The sequence below is a fragment of the Euwallacea similis genome, chromosome 30 (genome assembly GCF_039881205.1).
Source record: "Euwallacea similis isolate ESF13 chromosome 30, ESF131.1, whole genome shotgun sequence".
Lineage (NCBI taxonomy): Eukaryota > Metazoa > Arthropoda > Insecta > Coleoptera > Curculionidae > Euwallacea > Euwallacea similis.
Window position 1 is genome coordinate 436,909 of NC_089638.1, and position 12,853 is coordinate 449,761.

Sequence of the window (12,853 nt, forward strand, 5' to 3'; positions counted from 1 at the left end):
CTCATTTAGTATAGTTTTATTGTCAATACATAGGTTACATAAATGTTAAAGATCGTTATTGTCATAACATATTATTTAAAACATTTAGTTGGGTATAATTTATTGTCAATACAATTTTATAGTAATGGTATATATGATAAAATAGTGATCAATATAAAGGGAGTATTGTCCATTACAGCAAATATTGTCTCAGAAATCCAGCCTTATGTTATTACACAAATTATCCTCATTACATTCTATAATATAGAAATAAATAATTTTGTAAATATAGAGAGTATATTTTTTGGAAAAGATATGTTTTAATATAGAATTTAACAATAATATATTTTGCGTTTGTGGATTCATCGAAATAAGCATGTCTGAACTGAAAAAAAATGTTTAACGTTTAATTATTACAAACACCCTCATATCATTCAAAGTGCACAGTAATATTTTCTTCTAAATATATCAGTATCTTACATTACATTATTGTCTAATTCAAATAGAATCTTAAAGTGTAACAATTTAAATTTGAATATAAGAACATCTCAGTTACACCTTAAAACTTCTATTATCAGCACACACTAATCTAACCATAATAGTTACTCTCATCATATATCGCAATATTATCAATTGGCCTTAAAACATCTATCTTACCACCTACCATCATATGTATCCGATGATATTCTTGATTTTCATAGAATATGATATGATTTAGGAAGATATGAAGTGAGATATTTTAAATTTGTTGCTGATTGTCCGTTAGGGAAATACATTTTTACGCACAAATAGATCGAAACTGCTGACCAGCGGGTGCCTATTTATTTTCACGAGCTGTAAAGTTATAATTAATCCCGTTGCTCTTGGCAATGGGCAGTTTACTTGCATATAGAAGGTTTCATCATTTGTGCGCAAAACATTGCATCTACCACGGGCCGAAAGTGTAATTACGCCCTTGACCGAATAAAGGCCCATCGAGCCTCAACCTTCGGCCGCCGGTGTAATCTTCTTTTTTCAGCCCTATACACGTAAATAATTATTAAAGTGATGGGGGACAGGAGTTTTCTATTAATTTAAACGGAGTTAATGGAAACAAAATGCGTTTTGCTCCTACGAATATTTTTACAAACTTAACACTTGTGGAAATTAAAAAACCATTCTAGGGTGCTTAAACATCTTCCTTAGTAAAATTTTGTCAACTGCAGGTTGTAGGAGGTACCGTTTGTTGTCTAGTGGTAGCGACGAGATTTTGGAATAGCTGTAGTCTTTGGTTTTCCCATTTGGGGAATCCTTCCTGAAAATCCACAATAATTTATTGTTATTCACATACAAAAACAGAGAAAACGACAGATATTTGCAAGTTTATCCTTGTCAAACCTTAAAATTGTTGGTGTGGAATATTCTACATTGTTGTGCTCGTGTTTTCAACTGAAGTAAGCAATAATTACTGCAATATTACGAAGTAATTCATAACTTCAGAAGGAGAATTTTTGCGAAAAGCATTATGAAATAACCTCTCAGTAAACTTCTCCGTATAGGTTTGATTAGTTATAAAATATACAGGTGTTGACCAGTCTACACACTTTTATTTACAGATTTTATAGTGTTCTTCGAATATTCCGTCCTGTAACGAATTTTATTTCTTCTATACATATATTGCTTTTCAAAGAGAATTTCCTATTAGTACTCAGTTTTAATTTGGCTTCCTGCCCCTGACTACCTACTTACCAGGTAGACTTAATTTTAGGCTTAATTACTTAATTTTGAGTATTTTTTATGTTAAAAACTGAATCTATCTAACCCATCTTTTTTAAATTTAATTTTTATTTTGTTATATCTATGACCTAGTTGAAGATCAAGACATACTGCAAGGCTTGAAATTTCAGCAGATATTTCATTTTTGTTGTCCAAGTGTAAGTGTTACAAGTGCACTGAAGTAAGAATTTTTTCCTTAATTTTTTGAAATTTGCAACTCAGACCTAACTAAAGTGTGGAAAGTGGTAATTTCCCGCATGAGAAATCTATTTTAGATTTGTTGCAAAGTACGACGTAACATTTCAATTACTGTTCATTTCAATATCTCTCTACTGAAACATCAAACACAAATTTTCTATACATCGACTCTACATCTACCTCTATACAGCACTACCATTCTCAAACTGTATAGGTGACACTGAAAACCTTTTATTTTCTCGACCTGCAAACAATATCGTCAGTATCTGACTTCAAGTACGATCTGCCGGATCTGCTAAATCTTCGTACTGATCTATACGAAGGCAACCAACCCAATCTCGCCAAGGCTGCCACATGCCGCTTTTCAGGTGTAGATCTGAATCTGGATCTAGGTGGTAACCAGCCGGACCTGGCTAGTGAGCCTGAGGGAATTTAAATGTGTTTCTAAATTTTTAAGGAAAAATATGAGCTTATTTGTACAAGAGCCTAAAATAAATAATGATAATTGGAATCGAAAACCTCAAACGTGGATTTTATTTCCACTTGATTTAGCGCTTATCGAACCTAAAAGCCAACCGGCTGTTTTTGGCCCTTTGTGAAAAATAGTCAACTGCTCGTTCTATCTATGTATTTTATTTACAGCAAATCTCTTTGTCTGAAACACTGCAGCCACTGCAGAGTTTTCAGTAAATTAATGTGTCAGATTTATCGGGGGATAAACCGTTTTTTGTTTTAAGGCCGTATTATTAATGTTGACGATAAAGTAATTGATTTTGAAACTGTTTATATCCACATTTAAAAAACGTCTTCAAGGGAAATTTTAGAAACCTTTGATCCGCCTTACTATCCTTATTCGCAAACTACTTTCTTGTGTCAACAGAACTTTAATAAGTTAAATAACAAACATCAACGTCATTTTGTAGGTAATGCCTACAAAATTTCACCAGAGGGAATTTAAAAATTTTATTAAAAAAGTATTTTGTAATGTGTTGAGATATCAGTCAAAAATATTTTATAATAATAATAATAATTTATATAGGGTGATTGGAAACTTATGCGTATGCTTATGCTGAACAATCTACCTTATGCCTGCGGTTTCTGACACATTAGCCTCAAAAATATCTTAAAAAATTCGTATTTTTATTTTCTAAAAACAAGGTCTTGACATCAAATGACCAAATTTTGAAAATATATTTCTTTTATTGGCATATTCAGTTGGTAGGAATTTTCAACGACTAGTAGCTCAAAAAGAGATGGTTTAATGATGAGTGATCGTTATGATTTTTTTAACCCTAATTTAACTTAAAATTGAAATCTACGCCCTTCAGCAAAAGTAAAAATCTACTCAATTCAACAATTTAATGTCACTTTCTAAAATTTCTGCATTTATTATTAATGCAATTCCATAAATTTTTCTCAGTTTCAGCGGGCGTTGGATATAAAAATTGTTCTAGAGTCTCCGGAAAAAATAGATCACATTTATTTAAATCTGGTGATCGCAGTGCACAATACTGCGCGCAGTTATTTCTATAACCTACCTATTCATCGATCTGGAAATTGTTCAATTTAGAAACTATTGGTTTAAAAATTTCCGAAAATCCATACTGAAATGCGAAAGCACACCATCGTGCATAAACTACATTTCGTGGCTTAATTGTAAAGGTAAATCGTTCAATAGCTTAAGAAGAGTATTTTGTAAATAACACATATAACTTAATTTAAGCCACTTAAGCGATTTGGTAAAATAACTGGACCAACTAAGTATCACTCAACAATATCTGCCCACATCTTTATTTTAAACTTTGTTGTTTCAAACATCAATTTTGATCCGAATGTTCATGACTATTGTGAGTAACCCTTCTGTACAAGGTGTCTCATTTAAAGCTGTAATTGAAGATTACTCAAAAACGGTGAAGTTTTGGTTAAAAGTCACTATCTTCATGACATGTCTCCCTTTTTCCCAGACAATTTTTATTTGAAACTTTTTTTCATACAACGTACCGTTTTTGAGTCATCTTCAATCACAGCGTTAAATGAAACACCCTGTATACGTATTTATGGTAAAATCTTTACATGAACATATTAATAATCAATGTACACAACAATACACAATGAAATTTACAAGTGGTCTATTCCAATAAAAATAAAAACCGATTTCGGGCCATGAAAAATTGTCAGGAATATATCCAGTGTACCGATTAGAATTCCTGTACATAATTTCTGTAATCTGAAATTGATTTCTTTTTCTCTTGGAATAAAGTTAATATTCTTTGACCTGACCGTGACCGTGACGATGTGGTCATCGTGATCGAATTGTAACCTGACCGATAATATGAATCGTTCTTAATATCTACTAAATTTATTGTGGAAAATTTCTGTTAAATATTCATTAAGAATTTAAAAATAAGCAAATATAGGTTTTATGTATTAAATTGTATTTTTGAGAATTGTATTTAGAATCTGTAAATGTGCATATCCATGTGTGTCTTTATGCCGCTTTCTGTCCCATTTTGGGGCGCACGTTTATTTGAAATTTAAGAAAAAAATTATTTTTTATGTTTAATTTTTTATTGGGAAGCATATTGATTACGTCGAGCCTTCACTTTCCTCTCATACAAGCATATAAAGCACTAACCATCATTTAATTTAAATTCGTTCGATATGGTCTCCACTATGCTCCATCTCTCAGTAATTAAATTTCAGATACAATATTCCGAGATTGTTTCAAGTAAACGCTGTCCTTTGCATACGGACGACAATAATCCGGTTAGGCCGCCTCAAATTGGCTCTTTAATCTTCATCTGGGCACGAATTAGATTGAAAATTATGTTTATTCAACAAACTTACCCAAAAAACGTTTGTCTTCTATCGGATAAACTTCTTGCGACGTCGCCAATTCTTGCAGCATCTCTTCATAATCTTCGGGTATCTGATAAACCACTTCGTTTTCGAAGTAGTCAGCGTCACGTTTGGTACGTTGTTGGGCTTTTATGGACTGAATGTTTCGTTTTTCAGTAGAATCATCGGAATATTCTAGCAAAAATACACCCTGTCGTTTTATATTCCGCATGATAAATTTTGAGCGATGCCATTAGGCTGATATTTGAATTCTTTGGGATTCACGAATTTCATCGCAAGTGGCTTTATAAATTAATGAAGAAATGAAAATATTCTAGAATAAATGGTGAATGAAGAGACGACTCACCGGTGGATCGTTTTCCAAGAATGCCATCACGAGCCAATGATTGGACATTTCTCTTCCCGTAAACGTAGGGTAAGTCTCCATTTTTGGCCAAATTCGCTATGGAACGCTTACCAAACCCCGCGGTGCCCCCTACCGGAAAATTGAAACCTCTTGCTAAACTGGCCACGTTTCTCTTCAGGTCCAAACTGTCCAGTAGTGTTCGAAAATTCTGGCGTTGACGCAAGTCGCCATTTCTGGCTAAAGCTTCTATACCTGAAAAGTAAAAAAAAAAACAGAACATAAATTTGAGAAATCAGTTAGGTTATGATTTGACCATTACTACACACAATTGAACAGTATATGAAATTTGTATATTATTCAAATAGGTCCTTGGATTATTTTTGAGATTCAAGGAAATTGTTTTAGAACTTACCACGCTTCTGGTCTTCTATGGGATGTAGCATTGAGGGCAGTTGCCCATTTTTTGCCAGATTGGCAATACTGCGCTTATAATTAGGATCCTCATTTTGTTCTGGAGGATTTTTGTACCAAGTTCCCGCTCTAGCCAAAGCCTCTAAGTTTCGCTTATGTTCATCAGGAAGGTTGTTCCATGCAGCAAGGGAGGCCAAGTTTCTGGAATTAACAAGGATGAAAACAACTTGATCCTAAATTTCTAAAAGGACGATTTGAATGCAAATAAACAACTCACCTTTTGTAATTGCGGTCGTCCTGCAATTCCGCCAGATCTAGATCCTCTTGAAATCTCCTGAGAAGTTGACGCCGCAACGCTTGTACTTGCATCGAGTCGGTTGGTTGAGGATTGATAAGTGTGCGTAGAGTTTCCGCTATTTCAATGTCGCAAGAGCTGTCTGAGTTGACCTGAAAATAAGGAATGTTCGTTATAAATAGTTGCCATGATAAATTCATGGATAATCGATAACTAATGATGGTTTTTTTATGTTTGTAGGACAATTTTCGCTACCAACGATAAATTAACGTTATAATGAGCAGACAGAGTAAGCAATAACATAGAACAGATAAGGTGTACATATAATGATACATATGTGACAGTAATAATTGAGAATATTGATGCATCAAACCTAGAAGTTAATATGTATCATCCAACATATTTATCACTTTTTTGTGGAAGAATGTGGGATAATATCAGGTTTTTTAAGATTCAAAAAGTGCTACAAAAACAAACTAATATCGGAAATCAACAAAACACCACAAACCTTCCTTTTTTAAATGTACCATCCTATATATTATTTTTAAGAATAAAAAATCCCCTTTTTATTATTTCAAATATACATATTATACACAGTCTAAATAACGTAACTTTATAGACAGGCCAAACAATTAGTTTCATTGTCCATTGACCAGAATCCTGCCAATTGAAACACTCCATTAATTTGCCCTGAAACGGGATTTGTTCCACTTTTAGGCTTTTAAATGCTGATGCACGATGGTATTTACTGAGGCCAAATAATGCAATTGATTAAATTACTGTAAACAGAGTGCAAGTTTTGACAGAGTAATTTAATTAGATCAAATTTAATAATTAATATATGTTAATTTAATTTAAAAACGATTGTTTGCCAAATTGATTATTATTATCTATTAAGAATTTACGTTTCAATAACGTTATAAATAGTGACTAACTAATTAAAATGTAATTATTATTGCTTGATAAGTTTCTCAAATCTTCTTCAAGCTCTCCAGTATTAGTCAGATTAAGTTGAGGAATTTTCCAACTCGTACCTACTAGGGAACATGTATAAAACAATTTCTTTGATACAAATTCACTATCACACGAAAACTTTCCAATACATTCAAATTTTTTCAAACGTTTATTAGATACCTATCCACCACTGCATTCAAATAAAAGACATAGGATAAAGTCGAAAACGCCCTTTCAAACCTGAATAGGAAACAATAAAGCACATTCTTCCTGTCTCTCTTAGAGACAAAACAGACGCAATAGGTTAAATAAAACGACCGAGGAACGCAGGGATCAACAGTTCCGTCCTTTCCCGAGAGCAATAATTCCAAAGAGGTTTCCAATTTGCTACATTGGAGAGATAAACAAGGAAAATGTGACGTCTTTTGACCCTTTTGTTACTGGAGATTTTCAGTTCATCCATGAATAATAATAGGATCCAGAATAATAGTAAGGAACGTCAATAACAAGTCCACAAACGGAATTAGAGTTCCGATAGAAATGGAAAAAGTATGTTGGGCAACCGGATGACACGTGTTTCTACTTATCGGCTTCTCCAGGCATGTGTACTTACATATCTGAAGATCTACGTATATACGGATGTAGTTTGCGAACGATGGAGGAAAAAAAGACTAATGGCGAAGCTGCCTAATACCCTGGACTCGTCTCCGAAATTGAGGAAACTTTGAGTGTTTTCACAATAATGTGAGCTGATAGTTACTTGTGGTACCCTCTTTTCTGCCGACGCATATCCTTGGACATTCCTATGTTAAATGTTCATTCGCAAAAACTTTTTTTGTTGTTGGACGCTTAATTGGGAATATTAATTCTAAATCTCAAACGCCTATGGTGACATGGTCTATGATGGGAGGAAGAGTAAGTAGTAAGGGGCTTAGTAAGAGGATAAAATATCCGATCACTTTTAAAACACCGAAATAAGTACATCATGGTCAGGGGAGCAAAAAGGGAAGTAAAAGGAGATATATACAGTGTTTTTACAAATTTACTTGTGTCTATGTGGCATATATTCTCGCCAGATTTAATACCTAATGATTTTCTTTTGAGTTTATGTAAAGGAGTATTACAACCTTTTAAATTCTTTTAAAAAGACTATGGAGTAGTAGAGTACGTATTGGATTTTCCTCTGCTTTTGATAGTGAATTTAAGCAGTTTAAATTCATAAAAGGTTCTCTGCGAACGGCTATTACAAATTTTTCTTTCGGAACAACGAGGGATAAAATTGGTTTTCATATGAAAATTTTTCACTTTTACAAGCGACCATAAAACGCAGAAAATCGCATTAAGTAATTCATGCCACGATCACTTTACTCGATCGCCTCTCAAACTTCCATACGACCACTTCTCCTTTGGCAACACTCCCTCTTCTATTAAGCTTATTGTATCTCCATTTTAGGGCCGCAATTTACATTTTGAAATTACGCGTTCTCGGAATAGCCTTTAAAAAATATCATGAGATTTTTTGGAAAAGACGTCAAAAATTTGATTTGGGACTTTTTTATTAAATTAGTTTTACCCTCATTTTTGGATTTATTATGAAAAACAGTCAGAACTATTAGAAACTCCATTGACTTCAGAGATATCAAATTTCTTTTATTTTAACATCCCATCAGCCAAAAATCCTTCTGATTAAATTACCATATTGAACCATGACTGTTTCAGTAAAAAAACTTTTCTAGAGGCAGTTTCTACTTTAGTCAAGCTTTTTTCCACTACATATGCATAATTGTTATACAGACTGTTTGAAATAAAAGGAGTTCTATGGGACTAGTAGCTCGAAATCTAAAAAACCTAGAAACATTGTGAATCATTCGTGAACCAATTTTGCGGAATTAAATCAAATAATCATTTAGTTATAATTTTTTATTTCACAATTTTTTTTCACAATTTTTGTTTTTTTTTATATTCTGACATTCCTGCACATATTTTTTATTTCAAAAAATTTACTCTGTAAAGCTACCCATCCACTGAAATTTCTTCAGAATCTTGGAAGCTTAACACCTGAATGGAGCTCAAAGGTTCAAACCGTACTAGTCCAACTGAATTTTTCTTTTTATTTTTCTATCTCTATTAAATTTTTTCGATAAAAATTTAAATTCCCTCGTATTGTACCCTGTTCTCTGTATAAACTGGGAACAGAAACAAATTGTGGGGATATTTACTTAAACAGGACAATATAGCGTTTGAGTTTCGATGAAGGATCGATTAGATTGCATTGCTGAGTTGCGAATACGTGAGGGTTGGTATTGCCTGGAGTTAGAAGGGATAGCTAATATTATTGGACAATGGACAAAGGGTTTGGATTAAATTTTTTAAATCGGCAGTCTCTAAAATTCCTAGTCCTTTTCTTTCTGATTTATCTGAATTGCATTTACATTTTGGGATATGGAATCGACATTTTCGTCAATGTTTCAAAAAAACTGCCAGAATGATTTTCTCAGTAATATGAAGTAAACTCTAAACCGACCTGACCTGAGTGATATTTTTTATTTTGTTTATCCCAGAAGATCAAAAATGCCATTCAAAATAGTCCGGTTAAGGAAGGGAAGATGACTTTAACGCCCTCGAGATATTTATGTGGTCTTTAAATTTAAAAGGAAACCAAAATTAAAAAAATTAAAAAACTTACTTGAAGAGGTTTCCGAGTAACTCGATATGACCTGAGTAACCCGAACTGACTTAGATTATATTTTTCCTGCAATCGTGCGGAAAGTAACTACTTTAATTTTAGAAAGCGAATTTTTTTTCACACACATATGCAAATTTTACGCAAAATAAAAGCGTACCGGAAAGCAAGTTGAGGGTGAGAGTAACACTATGCATTAATGTGTGTTGCTACGGTCATTAAAGAAAATATGTAATTTTTGAAAAATTAGAGATTTCTCAATTTCAGCTATGTGAGGTATTAATATGATTACAACTTTTGTAGGTAAAGTTCTCTTAATAATGAATAAAAAATGTAAATTACTAAAAGAAAATCTCATTTTTTCTATTTTTTTAACTAGTTCCTATTTGTTTTATTTGTGGGGAAAAATTTTATTTTTCAGGGAAAGTTCTATAAACACAAGTTAAACATGGATTTTTTTATTGCACTTCCACAGAATAATTTTGAGATAACTTACCTTCTTATCCATTAGGATACACCCCACCAAAATACACCACAACGAGAATTTGACCATGCCTAAATTTTCCATTTTCTCCTTTAGTCCTTCCACTCTTTGCGATCTCAGACTCTATACCCGACAAAACTGTTGCTTCGCGACGCAACACGTACACTGGCGCCCGCGGCGTCTATCGGCGTCGTGACGCTTTCATCTGTTTTATAACTGATCGCCCCCGCAACAGGGGCACAGTCACGGGGGCAGGAGGGGCATCTCTGATGGCTTCGATAGGTCTGAAATTATGAAACGTTCCCAGCTTACTCTTTGATTTATATGTTGTTTCACTGCGGATTACAAGGATTCACGAGATTTTTTTTTAATAAAAAGTTAAATGAAAAAGAAATATTTTTTCGTGAAGAATATGGATAGGGTCCCTGTCTAAACCCGTCAAAAATTGCATACATTTTTTAATGATGAAGAAGTTTGAACATCCCATTTTTTCGTTATTTTGGATTTAAAAGATTAAAAATTATATTTATTTTACAAATGAGAAAGTACACTATCCAAAACAAGATTTTACGAATGTTTCATAATATATATACGAATTTATGCAAGACATTTGGCCCTTTATATACATTACACCCACGTTGATGGTTTTGGAACATCGAAATATATCAGACTGATGATTGGCTCCTTGGTAAGACGCATCTTGTCAAATTTACTACCCTAAAGGGATACATTTCTTATGGCTTAATCAGTAAGGGACGTGTCTGATTTAGTGTATTTTTAACGAAATCTGAGGAGCAGATTTATAAATATCTTGTTGCTCATTATGAGGAATCGAAAATTGAGGTTTGGTAGTAGAAATGAGAGTCGCTAATATTTCCGTAGGAAGGTTTGGATCGTTTAATGTAAGATTAATCTTTTTTTTTGATATTATGTACTTTTAAAAACGCGACAAGCCACTGGCATAAGAAAGAATTCAAACACCTAAAGTACTAAACCAGAGCTTTACGATCTAATTTTATTAAAGTCGGTAACGTTCCTACAAAAGTTTGAAAACAAATTATTATCTACAAGTAATAGCTCGTTTTCTTTAAAATTTCAGGTAGTAGAAAACAATAAGGCACTGTACTAACCTTACAGCAGGAGTTTGATAATTTTCACACAAAATGTATGATTTCCAAGTTCAATTCAATAAAAACAGTGGCGTTTTCAGAAGTGTTAAGAAATTGATAAACATTTTGGAAAAATCTGCAATTTGCAACATTTTTGACGAATTTTCTCCAAAAAAAATTCATTCAAATCTGATTGTAGCTTATCCGAAAATTTTCAAGAATTTTAATCGAGTTTGAAGGATCAATTCCAAGAGCTTGCTACTTCTAAATGAGTTTTCATTTTGTAACTTGAGCTTTATCGAAATTTTGTCTTCTTCGAGAATATTTAGCATTTTACGTTGAATTTAGAAAAAAATTAATAGATCTTCTAAAAGAATTTCACAAAATTACTGTAATGTGTTGCTTTCCAATTGAAATAAAGTGCCACAATACAGTGCAAATATTCAAAGTCATTAATAAAAATATGATTTTAATTATGCAATAATAATTACTTTTGGGGACGCTGTACTTCTAAAAGTACATTTATTAAAAGATAGAAATCAATACTTCATATCTAGTTAAAGAAATGCATTCAGTGTGTCAATTTAAAAACGAACCACATTTGATAATTCGGTGATTATAGAAAATATGTCAATAACACGTCAATTTTATTTCAAGTTGGAGATCTATTAAATTGCATGTATCCTCTAGCTGAGGTGCAAACACCTACTAAAATCTTATATAAATGGAAAGGAAGAATGAGTTATATCTCATTTGAAAAGTCTTTCAATTATCTTTCCAAATGTATCTGTTTTTTTTTCATAAAGAGGCTTTCAAAAAATCATATTCAAACCATAAATAAGCTTAGGTATCAACTCTATTGTAGAAAAATTGTTTATTAATGTTTTAAGGGTTCAAAATGTTGTCCATTATGTTTTAAACAGTAATAAAGTCTCTTTTCAAGCTCCACTCTAACATTCCCAAAACCTTCTACTTGAATTTCCTCACACGCAGCTGTAATTCTTCAAGTCTTCCAAATCTTGAGATTGGGCTTTATGAACAACAGATGATTATTTTGTTTCTGATGAGATCTACTTAAATCTACTAAAAAATATAATACATCAATTAATAACAACGAATTTAAAAAATCAAGTTGACGCAGCGGCTAATAGTGTTTTACAATATTTTCTTCATGTTCAACAAGATGGAGCTCCACCACACTATTTTCTTTCTGTTAGGTAGTGGATACACGATAGATTTCCCGCCAAATGGGTTGGTCAAAGAAAATCAGTTGAGTGGCCACCGTGACCGTTCGATTTAACACTTTTTGATTTTTTCTCTGGGGGCATCTTAAATCTGTTGCTGATAAAACCCAGCCTCAAGATTTGGAAAGACTGAAGAGAAGAATTACAGCTGCATGTAGGAAGATTCAAGTAAAAGTTTTTGTGAATGTTAGAGTGTAGTTTGAAAAGATACTTTATTATTGTTTAGAAAATAATGGACAACACTTTGAACACTTAAAACATTAATAAACAATTTTTCTACAATATATTAGGTGTACAACTTTGCTTCCGCCGTTTTTGAATAGATGTATGTAGCGGTAAGTAATGATCGAAATAAATAACCCCATGTGGGCATGCAGGAGCCTTGGGCACCTGTTAACATAACCTCATAAAAATATTAGTCTATTTGTGTCTTCATCATAAAGTTATTCGCAATTGAAAATGTCAGTGTACGAGCCAAATTCTCGTCATTTGCGGGAGGTTTTACTTTTCTGCTTCAATATGAAGAAATCTGCTGC

General features: G+C 32.8%; 2 protein-coding genes across 5 annotated transcripts in view; one reads left to right on the forward strand and one right to left on the reverse strand.

Moving 5' to 3' along the window:
* The window catches only part of Nplp1 (Neuropeptide-like precursor 1), a 20,709-nt gene continuing 7,856 nt past the window's right edge, over positions 1 to 12,853 (reverse strand). Inside the window, exons 1-7 of one of the 4 annotated variants that reach the window (XM_066403733.1) lie at positions 9,977 to 10,299; positions 5,826 to 5,995; positions 5,550 to 5,749; positions 5,138 to 5,389; positions 4,780 to 4,965; positions 2,177 to 2,354; positions 1 to 1,273 (exon numbers count right to left, since the gene is read on the reverse strand). In XM_066403733.1, the coding sequence (XP_066259830.1) occupies positions 1,126 to 1,273; positions 2,177 to 2,354; positions 4,780 to 4,965; positions 5,138 to 5,389; positions 5,550 to 5,749; positions 5,826 to 5,995; positions 9,977 to 10,048 (1,206 nt within the window). In that variant the 5' untranslated portion in view covers positions 10,049 to 10,299 and the 3' untranslated portion in view covers positions 1 to 1,125. Of the gene's footprint in view, positions 1,274 to 2,112; positions 2,355 to 4,779; positions 4,966 to 5,137; positions 5,390 to 5,549; positions 5,750 to 5,825; positions 5,996 to 9,976; positions 10,300 to 12,853 lie in introns of those variants that run through there. The other 3 variants (XM_066403732.1, XM_066403734.1, XR_010752872.1) reach the window with 3 other exon arrangements.
* The window catches only part of LOC136417880 (erlin-1-like), a 121,035-nt gene continuing 109,545 nt past the window's right edge, over positions 1,364 to 12,853 (forward strand). Inside the window, exon 1 of the mRNA XM_066403740.1 lies at positions 1,364 to 1,369. The gene's annotated coding sequence lies outside the window, so the exon portion shown is untranslated. The remainder of the gene's footprint in view (positions 1,370 to 12,853) is intronic.